At 46.3% G+C, this 21,076-nt stretch overlaps 1 protein-coding gene across 4 annotated transcripts in view; it reads right to left on the bottom strand.

Moving 5' to 3' along the window:
* Positions 1 to 21,076, bottom strand: part of srrm4 (serine/arginine repetitive matrix 4) — a 668,971-nt gene that overhangs the window by 46,636 nt on the left and 601,259 nt on the right. For all 4 annotated transcript variants that reach the window (XM_072497014.1, XM_072497020.1, XM_072497038.1 and 1 more), the window contains one exon: positions 11,775 to 11,952. In XM_072497014.1, coding sequence (XP_072353115.1) covers positions 11,775 to 11,952 — 178 coding nt within the window. The remainder of the gene's footprint in view (positions 1 to 11,774; positions 11,953 to 21,076) is intronic.

The following is a 21,076-nucleotide window of genomic DNA, read 5'->3' as shown; positions in this document are numbered from 1 at the left end:
CTTGGGCATTGGCAAGAAAATTGATTGAGTTTTCTGGAACAGTGCACTAAATAGAGACCCTGCAGCATTGATGGGTAACATCCAGTTCGAGAGCTGGTTGGGACTATTTCACTGGGTATTCAGGTCTAAACAGGTAACTGGACTTTCAATCACATCCACAATGCCTGACTATAAAGGTTAATGGCCGCATGCAGATCAGATGGGTGAAGCTCAAAACAAATTCACCAGATATACTTGTAACCATCTATCGCTTTTAAAAGCTACAAGGTTGCATGTTTGGACAGTTGTGATGTAAACAATTGTAACAGCTTAAAATAATTGTTTATATTTTAATACTTGTTACAAGAAGAAATCATAAATAATTAAGGGGAGAAAAAGAGCGAGGGGTACGTTTTCCGGTTTCGTCCGCAACAGGAATCATCATGGACGGGATGGAAAATTTGATGGGCATGCAAACGTCCGTTCATCTCGGATGGGAATGTCTGGTCTCAGGGTGGGCGGGACCGGAACATCCAATCCCTAGAATATAAAACATGTTTAAACATGCTCTCCATTGTTCAGTAGAATTTAATATAATTATTTTTCATAATTTTGCTCATATTCTAAGGATCACCATTGTTAATACTAATGTTAATTCTACCTATCGTTCTGGTGCTTGAAAATCCCTTTCGAGACACCCCAAAATTAGGGCTTGTGAGATTGGGGAAAGTGATAATATATTAACATGCGTAGAAGATTGATTAAAGGACAGAAAACAGAGAATGGGAGTAAATGGGACATGGCTAGGTTGGCAGGCTGTAACTGGCGGGTTATTGCTAAGATCAGCGCGTGTCTCAGCCATTTACAATCTTTATCGATGACGTAGATGAGAGGATTAAGTGTAACGCATCCAAATTTGCTGATGATAGAAAGTTAGGTGGGAAAGTAGGTGGTGAGGAGGCTGCAAAGAGGCTAGAGAGGGATAAAGAGATGGTGGAGAGTGGGAAAAAACATGTGAGAAGGAATACAATGTGTTGGAGTTGGTTTCAGTTTTGGTAGGAAAAATAAAAAGGAGCAGAATATTTTTTGAATGCTAGAGACTGCTTACATTCAGGGAGACTTGGGTGCCCTTGTACAAGAATCCTAAAATGTAAACAAGTAGGCACAGAAAGCAATTAAGTAGGCAGATGTCTGTTAACGTTCGGTACAGAGGGATTGGAGTATAGCAGTAAAAAAAGCCTTACTACAATTATACAAGGCATTGGTATGGTCACACCTGGAGCATTATGTGCAGTTATGACCTCCTTACCTAAGGAAGGATGGCGGGATTCTCTGAGCCCCACTGGGATCACGCCATGCGGTCGGGGATCTTGCCAGGCCAGTCGGGGGCCGTTGGCAGCGGCCCCCCCCACCCCCCCGGCAATTCTCCGGGCCCCGATGGGCCGAGCAGCCATCGGTTTCTGGCCAGTCCTGCCGGCATGAAATGGACATGGTCCCTCACGGCGGGACCTGGCTGGTAGGCCGGCTGGTGCGGTCCTCGGGGAGGCGCGGGGGGATCCGGGCCCGGGGGGGTTCCCACGGTGGCCTGGCCCGCGATCGGGGTCCACCGATCTGCGGGCGGGCCTGTGCCATGGGGGCACTCCTTCCTTCCGCGCCGGCCTCTGTAGGGCTCCGCCATGGCCGGCATGGAGAAGACACCCCCTGCGCATGCGGCAGAATACGCTGGCCTGTCTGCGCATGCGCGGAACTACTCCGGCGGTTCTGCGCATGCGTTAACGCGCACTGGCCCTTCGGCACTGGCCTAGCCCCCAGAAATGCGGAGGATTCTGCAACTTCCGGTTGGCCCGACGCCGGAGTGGTTCGCGCCATTTATTTACGCCGGCGTCGAGCCATCGGGGGATTTGGAAGAATCCCACCAGATATACTTGCCCTAAAAGAAGTGCAATGAAGGTTTATCAGATTGATTCCTGGAATGAGGGAATTGTCTGAAGAGGCGAGATTATGTAGATTATATCTATATTCCCTGGGGTTTACAAAGATAAGAGGTGTTCTAATTGAAACATGTAAAATTCTTAAGGGCTTGATGGGAAATGATGAGAAAGTTGTTCCCCTGGCAGGGAGATTTAGAACATGGGGTCACACGATAAGGGATCGGCCATTTTGGACTGAGATGGGGAAAAATCTCTTCACATAAAGGGTTGTAGATCTTTGGAATTCTTTACCACAGAGACCTGCAGATACTCACTCATTGAGTATGTTCACGACAGAGGTTCAAAGACTTTTGGCTACTGAGGGAGTTAGTGGAGTTGAGCTCCAAGATCAGCCCTGATTTTGTTGAATGTTGAAGCAGACTCAAGGGGCCTATTGCAGCTTCTCATTCTTAAGCTTTTATGTTCTTATGAGCAATATTGCCTTTGTGGTGTCGTGAACTTGCATTGACTGCGATTAAAGATGTAAGTACTAAGGAACAGAATCAGGCATCATCACGCACAAGCGCAAAACTGTTCAAACATAACACTTAAAACATTGTCATGTCCGGGTTTTCATCTGCTAAAACTATTCACTCTTCCAGAATCATTCTGGAATGAAAACATTAACCTAGCTTCTTGTCTCTCCTGCAAACTATCTTCTTAAACCTATCTTCCCTGTCCCCACACCTTCAGCTCCTACACTAAGTGTTAGGAGGTCATGGACTTCTTTGTTGCTAAAATCAAGAATATTTATCAGCTGCCTCTGCCACGTCCCAATCTGGCTAAACTTCCTATAATACTCTCCCCAATACTTGAACTTGTACCTTTCTCATTTATTTCCTATCTCCCATCATGCCCTGCCCTCTCTGAGCTCATTGTATCTATGAGATCCACCTCTTGTTCATTCGATCCTATTCCCACTAAACTGCTGATCACCCAAACTCCTGATCTCCATGTTCTCTTTCTTCAGGTGTTGTGCCTCTTTTCTTTAAATCTGCCATCATCAGCCCGTCTTCTGAAAAAAGCAATCACTGGCCCATCCTTTCAAACCATAGACCCAACTCCAACCTCACTTTTCTCTCCCAAAGTCCTTCAACATGTTGTCACCTCAAAATCTTTCCCGGAACTCTATGTTTGAATCAGGTTTCTGCTCCTGCCGCAGTTCCTAAACTACTATTACCAAAGTCATAAATAACATCAGGTGAGTGCCTGATGAAGGAGCTACGCTCCGAAAGCTAGTGATTCCAAATAAGCCTGTTGGACCTTAACCTGGTGTTGTAAAACTTCTTACTGTGCCCACCCCAGTCCAACGCCGGAATCTCCACATCATATCTAATCATCGCCAGAGAATAACTTGCAATGGTGGTTCTTCCTGCCTCTGGTGCCCACCAAGGATCTATCCTTGGTCCCCTTCTATATCTTGCCTACATGCTGCCCCTCAGCAACATCATCTGAAAGCACAGCACTAATTCTCACATGTAGACTGACAACTCCTAGCTCTGTCTCACCACCACCTCTCTCAACTCCTCCACTGTTGCTACATTATCAGACTGCTAATCCGACATGCAGTAATTGATGAACAGAAATTTTCTTCAATCCATTATTGAGAAGGTTAAATTCATTGCTTTTTCCAATTAAGGGGCAATTTAGCGTGGCCAATCCACCTACCCTGCACAACTTTGGATTGTGGGGTGACACCCATAGACAGTGACCCGGGGCCGGGATCAAACCCGGGTATTTGATGACATGAGGCAGCAGTGCTAACCACTGCACCACTGTGCCATACAAATTCATTGCTTTTTGTTCATTCCCCAGCTACTGACTCCATTCCTCTCCCTAGCAACTGTCTGAGATCAAGCCAGCTTGTCCGCAAGCTTTGTGTCACATTTGATCCTGAGATGAGCTTCCAACCTAATTTTCGTGTCAACACTAAGACTACCTATTTCGACCAACTAACATCACCCTATGTTGTCCTGTCTCAGCTCATATGCTGCTGAAACCCTCATTTGTGCCATTGTAACCACTAAATTTACTACTCTGACGCACTCCTGACATTCTACCCTCCATAAACATGAGATCATCCAAAACGCGGCTGCCCATGTCTTACCTCACACCAAATATTGTTGCCGTATCACTCGTGTGCTCACAGGCCTACATAGGCTCCTGGTTGAACAACGACACCATTTTTCAATTCACATCCTTTTAAATGTTCCTCATGGCCTTGCCCCTCCCTTTTTCTTTAATTTCCTCCTTCTCACAGCCGCTTGAGATAGCGGCACTTCTCTACTTGTCTTATGCACCTCAATTTTAATCTTATGCTTTGGTGGCTGTGCCTTCAGTAGCCTTGCCTCCAAGTTCAGGAATACACCTTGTTGCCTCTCCACCTCACTTTCTTCTTTAAAATATCTCTTATACCTCTTTGACCAAACTTTGGTCATCAGATCAACTGATGACTCCTCACACTGCATGGTGTCACACTTTGTTTTATGAAGCTCCTGTGAAGCATCTTGTTAAATGAAGCTCCTGTGAAGCACCTTGTTAGAAGTGCTGTATAAATATAAATTGGTTTTTTTAGATATAGCTTAGAGCTCTTTCTACACTGGCAACAACATGCTTCAACTCCCACCTCAGAACAGTATACTGACCGCATCTGTGGGACATATCCATTTCTTGCAGTTAAACACTCATTATCATCAGTGGGGTCTGTGCCAGTAAGTGTGTGATTCCGTCCAAACAGAGCTCTTATAGCCACCATCAGTCAGGGTTGGATCTGAACATACAACCTGGAAATGAAAGACCAGTGTCTTCCAACACACTATTGCCCATTATGCCGCATCTTTAAAGAGGCAATGTACTTTTCAGCCTGACAGAGGCCATGTTTAGAAACCTGTCTTTGTGCTTATTTTCCATAGGTTCCTCAGCATTTCTAATGAAGTAACACATAGTTAATAGCATTTTGATAAAGGTCCATTCTCGAGGTAATGCTTTCCACTCAATTACAGGAAGTAGCAAAGGTTCTAGACAACTGTAGGCGTGAAATTCTGCCTGTTAATTATGTTATGAATCAAGAACATAAATAGAAAGTAGACTTTCCTCTTTCATACTCATCTTGATTTTTTAAGTCAAATTTTCAAAAAGCATAATTTCACTCTGATAGGGGGAGAAGTTAAGAGACAAGCTAAGGACGTTACAGGTTAGATTATATTTGACTGAAAAAAAATTCCTGTAGCTCAAGTATTGACTCGTGTGAAGCAATATTTGGTCAGCACTTTTTAAATTCAAATGATCATTAAGATTCTGTAAAAGAAAAGTTAGAAAGCTGACAACACGCTGAGCGACAGTGTGAGCTATTGTTATTCCAATGGGACAAAGAACCTGAAATCTTCTGAGCCATTGTTGAGGCAGCGTAATGGGAATGAACAATTTTTCTACTCCATTCACTTTTACAACCAGCTGTGCTTAGACCCCATGTTTCAAAAGCTACAGCAACACAAGCAATTCACTTAAATTAGACTTGCATTAAACACTGAAATGAAGGACTGGAAAGGAATAAAATAACACTGCTGGCTTCAGTTAGACGCAATCATCATACACCGGCATAAGCAGTTTAACACCGGTTTTACATGTTAATGTTAGGTTAATCTCCTGAATAGTGATGCATATTTAATGAGCTGTGTGAAGTGATTAATGAAAGGGCTATTTCATGAAAGCATCAGTGTTTATCACACTGTGAAACCTTAGCAGAACATTTTATTGCGCAGGATGGAGGCTATTTCGTCCACTGTTTCGATACTGATGCCAGCTCCACATCTGAGAGATCTGCTCTCATCCTAATTTGCTCCTCCAAACCCGTAAGATCTTACTACCACGTCAGCTGTGGTCAGTTCACTCAGCACAGGTGGGCTACCAAACATACTTGGGCTTTCCGCTGAACTCGCCAACTGAACTGTAAGGAAGTCGGTAGCCGTAGGGATCTCCGACCTCTGAATTTGCTGCAGAGTCTTCCTGCAACCCATGCAGTAAATCTTTACTCAGAGCCTGGGAGAGGCTTCAAACACGTGTATGTAGATTTTTGAACCACCATGATGTCACACATAAATGACGCTGTGATGAATTTCCACTTCATTTGCAAAACTGCGCAGAAAGATAGGTTTGCTAAACACTTTTTCACGATGAAGATGTCCCTAATTAAGAAACAAATTGTCCCATTTTCTCTCAATTCCAGGATTAGTCTACATAATGCTTTTCAATTGGGACAGGATGAGGACATTCCACATGGACACCGTCAGTCCTACTCTTTGATCAGAAGGCACACAATTTCCTGGCATAATATGTCATCCATCTATCCCCGCAGCATATTTCTTGCATATTTGTACCATCTAGTTTGCCTTTCAGTGATTCAATCCAGTATTTTACCTTGCATCATTTGTAAACCTATAGGACCTAACAGAAGGGCCTGCCAACCTGCAGCTCCTGAATCACATGCAGCTCATTAAGGCTTCATGCGTGGTTCCCGACCTTGATCAGTCTGAATCATTTTTATGGTAATTCAATGGCTTGTTTCATTTTTTCAAAACTCTGATTACTACAGAGCAGAAATTTACTGCCCCTCCCGCTGGCGGGATTTTCCAGTCCCGTCAAAGCCAATGGACATTTGAACGGCTCGCTGTAATAGTCTGCCCCGAACCCCACCACGATGGGGCTCGTAAGACTCCCCCCATTGTACTTGTGAGGAAGTATCATTCATTTCACTCCCTTTTTTGTGAATAAAGACCTTTACAATGTTGTTGGAATTTGTCTCTGCCTTGTTTTTCATTGTAATAAAAGCAAAATATAACATGTTGGAAATCTGAAATAAAAACAGAAAGTGTTGAAAAAGCTCAGCAGATCTTGGCAGCATCTGTGGAGAGAGGAGCAGAACTATGGTTTTGAGTCGATGATACTTCTTCGCTGCAGTTCTTCACTGCAGGGGCTGGTTTAGCACACTGGGCTAAATAGCTGGCTTGTAATGCGGAACAAGGCAGCAGCGCGGGTTCAATTCCCGTTCCAGCCTCCCCGAACAGCCGGCGGAATGTGGCGACTAGGGGCTTTTCACAGTAACTTCATTAAAGTCCACTTGTGACAATACGTGATTATTATTATTATCGGGGCTGGTTTAGCACAGAGCTAAATAGCTGGCTTTTAAAGCAGACTAAGGCAGGCCAGCAGCACGGTTCAATTCCCGTACCAGCCTCCCGGAACAGGTGCCGGAATGTGGCGACTAGGGGCTTTTCACAGTAACTTCATTTGAGGCCTACTTGTGACAATAAACGATTTTCATTTTCATTTCATTTCTTTAAATATGGGGCACGATCTTCCCAAAGGGGAACAAAGTCCCCTAGCAAGCATGTTTAGCTGCGTGTTTTCTGGTCCTCGCAGTGGCCCTGTTTTTTACGATGGGAGCTCTGCTCGCCGGAACTTCCCATTGTAGTGAGAGATCGGGACGCATTTTTAAATGCCATCCCAATCTCCAAGACCCACAAACAAAATACTCGACCTACCCCCAGCCCGAACACAACATGGGAGGCTCCCCCCTCCCCCTGTGGGCAACCGCAGCCCAATTACATATGCACAAAAAAATGCCAGCTTGGCACCACCAACCTGGCAGTGCCAGGCTGGAACCCAGATGGCACTGCCAGGGTGTCAAGCTGGTACTGCAAAGGTGCCCAGGTGGCACCAGCAACACCAGGGCAGCACCCAGCCCAAAGGGCATGCAGCTGGAGGCCTCTGATCCCCTTGGAGACCCCCACAAGTGTCGTTCCATCTGGTCCCCATTTGTGGGGACCAGTACCAAATGGCACTCGTTTGAGGTCCCCGAGGTGAAGGGGCTGAATCCCAAAGCCTCAGGTACCTCAGGAATTTGCACTTTAGAGTAAGGCTTACTGCCTCGCTCCAATATGCAGATTTGCCAAAAACGCAGGATTCTCCTTGCAACATCTTGCAAGGTTATGTTGAATCTCACAAGGTGTTGTGAGCCGGGTGGATCCCATGAGCGGGGTCCCCCGGCTTTCGCTGGCCACAGTGCACCGTGACGAGATGCTATTCCAGCGCAGCGTGGCCGGAGGATCGCGCCCATTGTAGTTTTGTTTACATTACAAAAAATGGCTCTTCCAGAGGTTGCCGACCAATTGTCTAGACGTTCTGAGGGTATAAGTAGAGGAATTCTGCCACTCATGACCTTTGTTCATTTTCTGACCTGAGGCAACATATTTTGCTTCCTTCCATTAGGATGGGTAGTGTTTGGGCTTTATAAAGACTATGAAATTCCAAGTAAACTTGAAGTTAAATTGGAGGCTTAATCATCTGCTTAGCATCTGGCAGCACGGTAGCACAGTGGTTAGTACTGTTGCTTCACAGCGCCAGGGCCCCAGGTTCGGTTCCTGGCTTGGGTCACTGTGTGGAGTGAATCGGACATTCTGAATTCTCTCTCAGTGTACCCTAAAAGGTGGCGGAATGTGGCGACAAGGTACTTTTCACAGTAACTTCATTGCAGTGATAATGTAAGCCTACTTGTGACAATAATAAAGATTATTATTATGATCTGAAAAACAGGAATATGCTATTGAATTTATAGAAATAGATTTTGGTACGGGTAGTCCATGGAATGCCATGTAGTAAAAGTATGAGAGGCAGAAGTTTGGGATCTCGTTAGAAAGGACCGGGTACAAATAAATCAATGAACTAGTCCTCGATTAATTAAGTACTTGAATTTTATTTTAATTGCACTTGAGAGACATTCAGTTTTTTAAATTCATAGAATCACTAGAGTGCAGATGGAGGCCATTCAGTCCATCAAGTCTGCACTGACCCTCGGAAGAAGCCCCCTGTAACCCTACTTAACATTTGGACACTAAGGGGCAATTTGGCATGGCCAATCCAACTAACCGGCACATCTTTGAATTGTGGGAGGAAACTGGAGCACCCACAGGAAACCCATGCAGACACAGAGGGCGGGGTTATCTGATACTGAGGCTAAGTGTTGACGCCGTCGTAAACACCGTCGCGTTTCATGACGCCGTCAACAGGCCCCCATGAGCAGCGATTCCAAACTCCTCAGTAGGCCAGCACAGCACTGGAGCGACCCATGCCGCTCCAGCTGCCGATCCCGGCGTCAAATGGGCGCCGGGGGTCTGCGCATGTGCAGTGCGACTAGCGCAATGCACGCATGCGGTGGCTTCCTTCTCCGCGCCGGCCCCGCACAACATGGCGTAGGGCTACAGGGGCCCTCGCGGAGCAAAAGAGGCCCCTAGCCCAAGAGGCTGGCCCACCGATCGGTAGGCCCCGATCGTGGGCCAGGCCACACCGGAGGCCCTCCCTGGGGTCGGACCCCCATCCCCCCACCAGGCTGCCCCTGAAAGGATACACACCAAGGGCCGCCAGGTAAGACCACACGTGGATGGCGGCGGTGGGACTCGGATTTTTTTTGCGGCCACTCGGCCCATCCTGGGCAGAGAATCGCGGGGGGGGGGCCGCGTAGAGTGGCCCCCGACCGGCGCTGCACCAACTGCGCTGGCGTCAATGGCTCCAATTCTCCACCCAGGGAGAATGTACAAACTCCACACAGTCACCCAACGCCAGAATTTAACCGAGATACCTGGTGCTGTGAGGCAGCAATGCTAACCACTATGCCACCGTGCCATCCATGCTTTAACTAATTTCCTGCTTTGGACAAACTGGACAGCATTATTCCCCACCCTCTACTCTCTAAGTCAGACATTTCCTAAACCCATGCAGCTTTATTCTGATGAAGTTGAAGGAAAACAATGCCAAGAATGGATTGTATCTTTCTCATTTGCTTCTCCTTCATTACACTTCCTCTGCATTATTGTATTAAGCCAATCCACAATAATCCACAGCGTGTTGCTGTTTCCTGCACGTTCAAAAAACTGATCTATGGGCCGGGATTCTACATTGTGAGTCCATCCCGCCACTGCTGCTGGCGAGGACAGAGAACTTGACACACTGTTCGCTGGCAGCCGGATTCTCTACTCCCATTGAAGCCGTTGGGAAACCCGTAAGCGGGGGTGCGCTACTGGTGGCATCAGAGAATCCCGCTGCGAGCGAACGGCCAGAGAATTGAGCCATGGTTTTGAAAGGGGATCGATATGTATGGTGGACTGTTATTCACTGGGAAGTAAGCCAAGGCTGCCAATGTACTTCGTGAACTTCAACGAATACTACTCAGGATAGAACTCCATCGCTCAGCTCTGTTTCTGGGAAGGTTTAAAACTGAAATTAAAGATCTTCACTGGTTGATTTGGACAAATGGAAAGTTCAAGATTAGTTGTAGACTTGACCTGGTCATTCAGTCTGCATCTCTCAATAGAAATTGAAAATGATTGAATGTCCCTTGATTACTTTCAGTCAAGTCCCTGTTATTAAATTAGTTCCAAGATTCCAGAAGCATACTCCTTATACACATTGTCCATGGGCCAACCCTCCCATCATCTTGTTACTTTCCTTAGATCCCTTCTCAATTTCAAGGGCACAACCTTCACGGAAATTGTTTAGCAAACTTTCTTTTTGCGTGCAGATGGAATGATGAAGTAAATTGCATTGAAAAGCATCATCATGTCATTTGCAGGTCACATTGTTGTGGTGAAAATCACACGGTCCTCTTCTCGGTATCCAGAAAACAAGAAGAGGTTAAACACTACTTTCCAAAGATATGGACCCCTTTTGTAACTGTTCACTGTTTTAGTGCATTGCTTAACAGTTCTTGCCAAGTCAATGTGAGTGCTGTTTACAGTCAACAACTTGGCCAAACAGCACAAGAATTTCAGGTGAGAAAATGGCAAACGAATTTCAGCTTAGTTAGAGAAAATCATTCTATTCTCATTAATGGAAATGCAGAGCATATTATACAAGTATGCATCAACTGGATATCAGGTCACAGGTTTCATTATTTTCCACAGAGGGTTGAATAAAGTAAAAATTTGGCATATTGAGGAAAACGGTGGGACCATAAAATTGGTGAAATAACTTGCTGAATTTGCCATGAGGAATGACTATGTGGCATCGCAACACAATTTCAAATTGCTTCAGATGGAAAAAGCTTGAGTAATGTGCAAGTAATAAGAAATTCAAGGCAGGCTGGTCAATATTGTTTAAAATGAAGAATAACAGATCGACTAACCTATTATGAACTCAAGTCTGATTTGCCTTTATGATCACTGCACAGACATCGAGTAGGCTGTATAATGGGTGATTGATCATTGCTTTGACAAGTCCATGTCAGTGGTTCAACAGCACTGCAATGGGCAATTCTGGAACTTAGTGCCCGCTCCGTGCCTGTCCTTTTTACAGTGTACAGTTAAGAGCTACAAGGCCGGGGTCAGTAACACCCAGCTTTGCTCTGGGCTTCATTGTGCGAAATGGATGGTGGATCAATGTGAATTTATTGCCAGTCCTCATACTGGCCTAGTCCAGAACGACAGTCACCTGGACATCCAAAGCATTTAGATCCGTAACTGGGAATTAAAATATTTGGATAGTAGGAGATTGTGACAAAAGAAAACTGGAACCTATGACTGAGAAATTAATAAGATCCAGAGAATAACAGAATCAGGCGAATGGATGTTAATCACAGTGGGGTTCGAGGGGTGTTGCGGGGGTGGGTAGGGATCAGGAGATAAGAGTTCATGGCTGATTGCAGTCAGATTCTCTACTTAAGTACTTCTCTTTGTGAAACTACACTTTATTTTGCATGGCCCCAAGTAAAGATTATTTTTTTAGAATCTCATGAATTGTCATACTGCAAATGATATAATTGGCCTCAATACTTACTATTTTGTCAGTCGATTTGCTGTTTTTATTCTGAGGACTTGTACACGGTGATTTGGCTGACTGGGAGCGGCTATTGGCAGGGACACTCTGCTTTGTGCTGCCCTTTGAGTAAGCTCTGTGGCTGCTGCTTCTCGATCTGCCTCGTAGGCTTTGTGCTGCTCCGGAACGGGTTTCATTACTGTGGAATGAGCAGACCAAGAGTAAATATAAAAACAACGTTGTGATATTTAGGGAAAGAAAAATGCCATTTTCTCCCCTTTTACTCTTACTCTGGGTCGATGTGGACTGCACTTGATGCAGTGTAGCAAGAGACAGACCTCCAACACTTGATAAGATGCAACACGATTTTATTTAACATCTAAACTATTATACATGTTCAACTGTGGGTTGACACTATGCTGACTTGACTGGAGACCTGGTACTAGCCTAACCAGACTTACTAGCTACCACATGGTGTTTGCACGGGCCAGCTCACTAATTCTGACTGTGTGCTTACTAGTCATACTGTGTGTCAATCACTGTCTGTCTGCACTCCATTGTATACATAGATGTATAGCTGACCCAGTCCGTGGGTTCTGTGACCTTTGATATGATGCCCTGGTCCTGGAGGTCCTGTACCGGCTGATTGAGGCGGTCCTTGAGGGGTGCCAGCACCCGACGTGGTGCGTGGATCACAGGGGTGGTGTTTGGTTTGATGATGTCATCAATTTCAGCCTGGAAGTTCTCATCAGGTGAGGCCGTCGCTTGTGAGGATGACATGGTGTGGACTCGCAGGAGTTTGCAGGCCCGAGCACCGAGCAGGGATGGTCTGTCAGGTCCCACGATCTCAAATCGCAGTGTCGCTTTAAATGACTTATTGGAAACTCCGAGTTGGCATGAGCCACTGGCAGCTATGGCATTGCCATTGTAGTCGAGGAGCTGGCAGGCCGGTGGAAGAATGCTTGGTCTGACGTGGATAGTGTCGAGATCGGATTTGGAGAGGAGGTTCGCCAATGCGCCGGTGTCCAGTTTGAACCAGATGCGAGCCTTGTTGACTGTGAGGACAGCACACCACTCGTCATCGGGATCCACGCTGAGGATCGGGAGGTGCTTCACTGTCTTGGAGAAAGGCAGCGCATGCTTCGTAATGATGCCCACCCGGTATGGAGATTTGAGGCACGCAGCATCAGGATCTGTTGGGCTGTCGGGGTTTGAGTCTGGCATGGCCTGCTGTATTGAACGGATGCTTCTGCGCCGCGGCTGGGATCGCTGGATGCTGGGCAGTGGAGCAGATCTGCAAAGGGCTGTGTAGTGGCCAAGCTTGCCACACTGTAGACACCGTCGTGATTTTGCCGGACATTGCCGCTTTAAATGGGCGGAGCCACAATTCAGACACGTCATGACGCCAACGTCAGCGCGTTCCGTGCGCCATCGCGCATGCGCAGTGCGGTCGAATGACGTACGCACTTGCGCAGTCTGGTCGTCGGTCTCGCCGTCCCCTCGGTCGTGGCACGCATGCGCAGGGGCCCGGGAAAAGCACGCGGAATGGCCACTCTCGTCGATACTCTCGCCTGCACCCGTTCCGCCTCGTGGGAGGTTAGCTTTGCCGTTTCTGCCACCCTGATGTGGGAGTACCGATTGTTAGCATGTTCGTGGAGAATGCACGTTGCGATGGCGATGGTGATGGTGAGCTGCTTGACTTTCAGGAGCTGCTGGGGAAGGGAATCGGAGTGGACACCGAAAACAATCTGATCCCGGATCATGGAATCAGAGGTCGAGTCATAGTTACATGACTGTGCGAGGATGCGGAGATGGGTCAGAAAGGATTGAAAAGGTTCATCCTTACCCTGGAGCCTCTGCTGGAAAACGTACCGTTCAAAGCTCTCACTCATCTCAATGTCGCAGTGGCTGTCGAACTTCAGTAGGACTGTTTTAAATTTTGTCTTGTCTTCGCCTTCAGCGAATGTCAGGGAGTTGTAGATGTGGATGGCGTGGTCCCCGGCTGTGGAGAGGAATAGTGCGATCTTCCTGGCATCCGATGCGGCCTCGAGGTCGGTGGCTTCAAGATAGAGTTGGAACTTTTGTTTGAAGGTCTTCTAATTTGCACCGAGGTTGCCGGCGATGCGGAGCTGCGGAGGAGGGCAGACGTTTTCCATGTCACTGGATGGCTGTTTAATGGTCAACGCTGATTCACTCAAGGTAGGTCCATCTGTTTGCTGGTCAACGCTGATTCACTCAAGGTAGGCCCGTCAATTTTCAGAATCACTCACTGGTGCCATGATGTGTTGGGTAGGCTGGGACGATGTGGACTGCACTTGATGCAGTGTAGCGAGAGACAGATCTCCAACACTTGATAAGATGCAACACGATTTTATTTAACATCTAAACTATTATACATGTTCAACTGTGGGTAGACACTATGCTGACTAGACTGGAGACCTGATACTAGCCTAACCCGACTTACTGGCTACCACATGGTGTTTGCACTGGCCAGCTCACTAATTCTGACTGTCTCAGAGGCTGGGCCCCGAGAAAGCAGGAAAACCGGTGCCCTCTGGCTTTATAGTGGTTGTGTCCTGTCTGGTGATTGGCTGCTCTGTTCTGTGTGCTTACTGGTCATTCTGTGTGTCAATCACTGCCTGTCTGCACTCCATTGTATACCTAGATGTATATTATGACAAGTCTATTTTCAGAAGCTGAACACCAGTGAGGTATATATCCAGGCTTGCATTTAAACTGCCCTGATGCTGCTTGATGAGTAACTTGTGAAGGTAAATCTGAGAATGGCGAAAGGTTAAGTCTCAGCTTGGCAACTCCTCGCTACACATTGACTTAGAATCCTTATAGCTCAGAAGGAGGCCATTTGGCCCATTGAGTTTGCACTGAGGCTCTGAAGGGGGACACTACCTTTGTCCACTCCCCCGCCCTACCAGCTCTGGACACTAAGGGGTAATTTTTAATCATGGCCAATCTACCTAACCTGCACATCTTTGGACTGTGGGAGAAAGCCAGAGCTTTCGGAGGAAACCCATGCAGACGCTGGGAGAACGTGCAAACTTCACACAGTCACACCCAAGGCCGGAATCGAACCCAGGCCCCTGGCGCTGTGAGGCAGCAGTGCTAACTACTGTGCCTCAGTACCACCCATGACTTATTGGCTACTGAGAATTGCAGACATTGCTCAATGGTGGGGGTAGGCATTTGCAATTGTAACGGGCAGCGGATAACAAAGCTATGTTTAACCAGGGGCTTGGATCACCACCAGCAAAAAACAGCCCTGCAATCAACTGCTGGACTATCGCAGAGCTTCCTGAGGCAATTAAGGTCACTGAAGCCCCTGAAGCTCTTTGACTCCAACTCTTTCTAGACAGTCAGAAAGGCCATCAGCAATATCAGTCGATCTGCATTCATGCAATAAAAAACAACAGTGCTGGAAAACTAAGCAAGTGTAGCAGTATCTGTGGAGAGTGAAACAAAGGGCGTGATCTATCGGCCACGCCCCGCTTGGAATCGGGACGGGACGCAGCCGGTAGATCCTGGGAAATGCCTCCCCCAGGATTCCCGACAGCCGTTACACCTCGTGAGATCTAACCAGATCTCGCAAGACGTTGTGATCTGGGCCCCGCCCACCCGCACAGCTAAGTAAGGACCCACTCACTTCAGATCTAATGACCATCTGGCATCTGCCAGCCTCACTGAGGTGACCTGAGGTGTGACATTATACAAATTACAGCATGTGAAGAGTTAATATTATGTTAAGCCTAGCCACCAAGGGGAGTTAAGGGACAGTACTATAAAGTGCACTGGATCTTGGACTTGGGGGGGGGGGGAGATTAGATTGGAGCTGAAGAAGACAAGATTCATCATATATTTCAGAGGTAGTTAAGATATAATAATTATAGTTAGTAGAATGAGATAGTGTTAGTGAGTGCAATTTAATTCTTACATGTATGTTTGCTGTTTAGATTAAGTGTCGAACTCAAATTTAGTAGTGTTAATAAAATTAGTTTAATTCTTCAAAAGAGTTTGTGTGTCTTTGTGGTCACTACGCCTTTCATCCTGGTACCCCTCACAAAGATCACTATACCAGGCAGTCACCGTTCAGTACTGATCCCCACAAACGGACTGGAGGGTGGAGGTCAGCGATTCCTTTCGGGGCTTTGGAGTTCAGGACACCATTTAAAAATGGCGCCCCAATCTCTCGCTACAATGGGGAGGTCCAGCAAGCCGAGCACCCCATTGTAAAAAATGGGGCTATGTGCAGCCTTGGCCGTGCGTTGCCCGTTCAGGCTCCTTATTCAAAGTAAGTTATGATGAATAGGCCTGTGTTTCTCGGCACTGCAAGTGTCGGGAAACACGCGGCTAAACCCACTCGCTCGCGAACTTTGTTCCCTTTTGGGAAGATCGCGCCCATAGTTCCGATGGCTTCAAGTTTTATACCTCCATTGGTACTGAGTGGAATCACCGTAGGCTTGATGAGAAGAGAGTTCAGTGAGGAGGGATGGGGGAGGGGGGAAGAGAGGGAGACCAGGTAGCTCAACTTCCCCGGAGTGGTGTAGGGGCAGGCGAGAGAAAAAAAGATTGGAAGAGCACTAGCAATAGGTGATTCTATCATAAGAGGAACAGATGGACAATTCTGTGGCTGCAGACATGACACCAAGATGGTGTGTTGCCTCCCTGATGCCAGGGTCAAGGATGTCACTGAATGACTACAGGACATTCCTGGTGAACAGCCACAGGTTGTGGTCCATATCGGTATCAAAGATATAGGTAAAATGAGGAATGAGGCCCTGCAAGCAGAATATAGGGAGCTTGGAAATAAATTTAAGTAAAAAAGGCCTCAAAGGTGGTAATAGACATAGACATAGAACATACAGTACCAGAGGAGGCCATTCGGCCCATCGAGTCTGCACCGACCCACTTAAGCACTCACTTCCACCCTATCCCCATAACCCAATAACCCCTCCTAACCTTTTTGGATACTAAGGGCAGTTTATCACGGCCAATCCACCTAACCTGCCGTCTTTGGACTGAGGGAGGAAACCGTAGCACCCGGAGGAAACCCACGCAGACACGGGGAGAACGTGCAGACTCCGCACAGACAGTGACCCCCGATTCCCAACGGGGAATCGAACCTGGGACCCTGGCGCTGTGAAGCTACAGTGCTAGCCACTTGTGCTACTGTGCTGTAATCTCGGGATTACATCTGATGTCATGTGCTAGTGAGATCACGAATAGGAGAACAGACCAGATGAATGATCGGCTGGGGAGATGGTGTTGGAAGGAGGTACTTAGATTCCTGAGGCATTGGGATCAATTCAGGGGCAGATGCGACCTGTACAAGCTGGATGGGGTGCCCCTCAGCAGGAGCGGGATGTCCCGACAGGCATTCGCTAATACTATAGGGGAGGATTTAAATTGGAGTGGCAGAGGGATTCAGGCCTGAGCAAGGAGACACAAGAGAGGGAAACAAAGGTAGAAAAGGAAGATAGAAAGGTAAAAAGCAAAAGTAGAAGGCAAAGGAAACAAGGGTAGGCAGCAAATAGGACCATAGTACAAAAAATGTATAAAAATGTTCAAAAGACAAGGATAAAATCACTGTTTCTGAATACACAGAGCATCCATACGGGCAGCACAGTGGTTAGCACTATGGCTTCACAGCTCCAGGTTCCCAGGTTCGATTCCCGGCTTGGGTCACTGTCTGTGCGGAGTCTGCACTTTCTCCCCGTGTCTGCGTGGGTTTCCTCCGGGTGCTCCGATTTCCTCCCACAGTCCAAAGATGTGCAGGTTAGGTGGTTTGGCGATGTTAAATCGCCCTTAGTGTCCAAAAAAGGTTAGGTGGGGCTACTGGGTTACCGGGATAGGGGGGTGTGGGCTTAATTGCGGGCTTTCCCAGGGCCGGTGCAAAGTCGATGTGCCGAATGGCCTCCTTCTGCACTGTAAATTCTATGATTCTATGGTTCATAGTAAGGTAAGCACATTAACAACACAAAAAATGAAAGAGGGTGCAATACGATTGCAATTATGGAGATATGGTTGCAGAGTGACCAAGGCGGGGAACAGAATGTCCAAGGGTGTTCAACACTTATTAAGGACAGGCAAAAAGGGAAAGGAGGTGGGGTGGTGCTGTTAGTTAAGGATGAAATCAGTGCAATAGTGAGTGAGGATGTTGGCTCAAAGAATCAAGGTGTAGATTCAGCCTGGGTGGGGCTAAGAAGCAACAAAGGATAGAAATTTTTAATTGCAGTTGTCTACAGGCCTCCAAGCAGTAGTAGCAAGGTAGGGAGAGACATTAAACAGAAATTAGAGATGCATGTAACAAGGGTGCAAAAGTAATCATGGGTTACTTTAATCTGCATATAGACTAGGCAAACCAAAACAGCAACAATACTGTGGGGGATTAATTCCTGGTGTACATGAGTTTTTTTTAGATCAGTATGTTCAAGAACCAACGAGGGGACAGACTACCCGAGATTTGGTATTCTGCAATGAGATGGGGTTAATTAATTAATTGTTGTGCAGGGTCCTTTAAGGCAGAGTGACCACAGCATGAAACAACTCTTCATTATTATGGACAGTGAAGTAGTCCGAAGCCAGAATCATAAATGTAAGGAAAATAAACCATGGGGCAGCACAGTGGCATAGTGGTTAGCACTGCTGCCTCACAGCATCAGGGAACCGGGTTCAATTCCGGCCTTGGGTGACTGTGTGAAGTTTGCACTTTCTCCCCTTGTCTGCATGGGTTTCCCCCCACAGTCCAAAGATGTGCAGGTTAGGTGGATTGGCCATGATAAATTGCCACTTAGTGTCTAATGGTTAGGTGGGGTTACGGGATTACAGGGATACGATGGGCAGTGGGTCTAGGTAGGGTGCTCTTTCTGAGGGTCAATGCAGACCCGATGGTACAGATGACCTCTTTCTGCACTATGATTCTATGAAGGTATGAGGGTGAGTTCGCCTTGATAGATTGGGGAATTCCAATAAAAGGTATGGTGTTGGATAAGCAATGGCTAATATTTAAAGAACGAATGCATGCATTGCCACAGTTACACATTCCTTTCTGATACAAAAACATAGCAGGAAAATGGCCTAATCATGGCCAAAAGAAATTAAGGATAATATTAGATCCAAAGGGGAGTCTGATAAAGTTGCTAGAAAAATTGAAAAACTGAGGATTGAGAGCAGTTTCGAATTCAAAGCAAAGGAGGACAAAGAGATTGATTACGAGGGGGAAAATAGAGTATGAAAGTAATCTTGCCAAGAACATAAAGCAGACTGTAAAAGCTTCTAAAACTGTCTAAACAGAAAACAATTAGTGAAGTCAAATGTGGGTCCATTACAATTCAAAAGGGGGGAATTTATAATCGGGAACAAGGAAATGGCAGAGCAATTATGCAACTCCTTTAGTCTTGTCTTCATGGAAGAAGATGCAAATAATATCCCAGAAATGCTAGGGAATCAAGGTCTTGTGAGAAGGAGGAACTGAAGAAAATTAGTATTAGTAAAAGAAAGTGCTGGAGAAATTAATGGGACTGAAAGCCAATATATCCCCTGCGCCTGATCATCTGAATCGCACTGTAGTAAAGGAGCTGGCCATGGAAATAATGGATCGGTTGTTATCTTCCAAATATCTGTAGATTTTGGAACAGTCCAGCAGATGGGAGGGTGGCAAATATAACCCTGCTATTTAAAAAACGAAGGAGGGTGAAAACAGGGAATTGCATGCAGAATGGTTAACCTAATATCAGTAGTATGGAACATGCTTGAGTCCCTTATAAAGGATGCGAGAACAGGCACTTCGAAAATATCGACAGGATTAGACAAAGTCAATACAAATTAATGAAAGAGAAATAAAGTTTGACAAGCTTACTAGGATTTTTTGAGGACTTAATTTGTTGGATAGATAAGAGAGAACCACTGGATGTGGTTAATTTTGATTTTCAGAAATCTGTGCAAAATTAAAGCACATGGTATTCGGGGTAATTTATTGGCATGGATTAAGAAATGGTGGGCAGAGAGTAGGAATGAATGGGTCTTTTTCAAAGTGACAGGCGTGCCAGTGGTGGGAAACCTTTGGCTGGCGGGGGGGGGGGTTTGCCATCTGGATTCTGAGTGCAGCACATGAGACATTTTGTTGACTGTTGCCCACGTACAGGGTAGCCACATTCTGCTGATTTCCATGTGCATACTTCTTTTCCTATTGGTATAACTGAAGTGATTTGCATAGAAAGCAAGAGCGAATGAAATGAGAAGCACGCTGATTGCACATAACATTGATGGTGAGTATCATGCATTCCCTCTGCGCTGGGTCCCTGGTTCGATTCCCGGCTTCAGTCACTGTCTGTGCGGATGGTCTGCATGTTCTCCCCTTGTCTGCGTGGGTTTCCTCCTGGTGCTCCGGATTCCTCCCACAAGTCCCGAAAGACGTGCTTCTGGGTTATTTGGACATTCTGAATTTTCCCTCTGTGTACCCGAACAGGCGCCAGAATGTGGCAACTAGGGGCTTTTCACAGAAACTTCATTGCAGTGTTAATGTAAGCCTACTTGTGACAATAAAGATTATTATAACACTCCAAAGCATAAATATTTCTTTTGTTTTTACCATTTGAAATTGATGACAGTTCTATTAATATACGAATGATTAAGCATTATCGATAACACGTCATGAAATATTCGGCATGTATTCAATCTTATTCATGGGGTCATGGTTAGGCCAGATTTCAATCTTGCAGACCACGGAGATGAATGAGGGCCACTCATGCAGACCACTCATTAGCCTAGGTTGCCTATCACTGTATGTTCTCTCACCTAGTCTCATGCGTCTACAAAATATTCCCTCAGTGGCTGCAGCATGGGAAGCAGAAGGCAACTGTGGTCAGTCAAGGGCTTGTGGATGGTGACCTCCTGGACCAGATGCTGATTATGACAGTTCAGCAGCTGCCAAAGCTGTCTGACCCAGCTGAATCTCTGGTACCTGAGTGGGCATTACTTAAAGATGACATCAGGTTCCATTTCCATTGCACAACTGCCCCTGCTGCCAGACAGAAGGAGAACAAGCTGTGGGAGGTCTGTAATATGACAAAGGCCTCAATTCATTTGGCCTCCCAGTTTTATCTGAAGCACGGTAGATGGTGGAACCCAGAGACTGCATTTCTCAGTTTAAACATCCCTGGAAAATGCCATAGGTCCCTGAAAGGAAGGCCCAGTCTTTTGCATGCCATGTAAATAATTTTTAAAAGTCCCCCATCAAATTGAAGGAGCTTTATTCTGCACATGCTCTGTAATGCATCTTGTTTATATATGTCTGCAATTGGCACTAGGGA

The sequence above is a fragment of the Scyliorhinus torazame genome, chromosome 1 (genome assembly GCF_047496885.1).
Source record: "Scyliorhinus torazame isolate Kashiwa2021f chromosome 1, sScyTor2.1, whole genome shotgun sequence".
Lineage (NCBI taxonomy): Eukaryota > Metazoa > Chordata > Chondrichthyes > Carcharhiniformes > Scyliorhinidae > Scyliorhinus > Scyliorhinus torazame.
The sequence above is the reverse complement of the archived record's forward strand: the minus strand, read 5'-3'. Positions and strand labels throughout refer to the sequence as shown.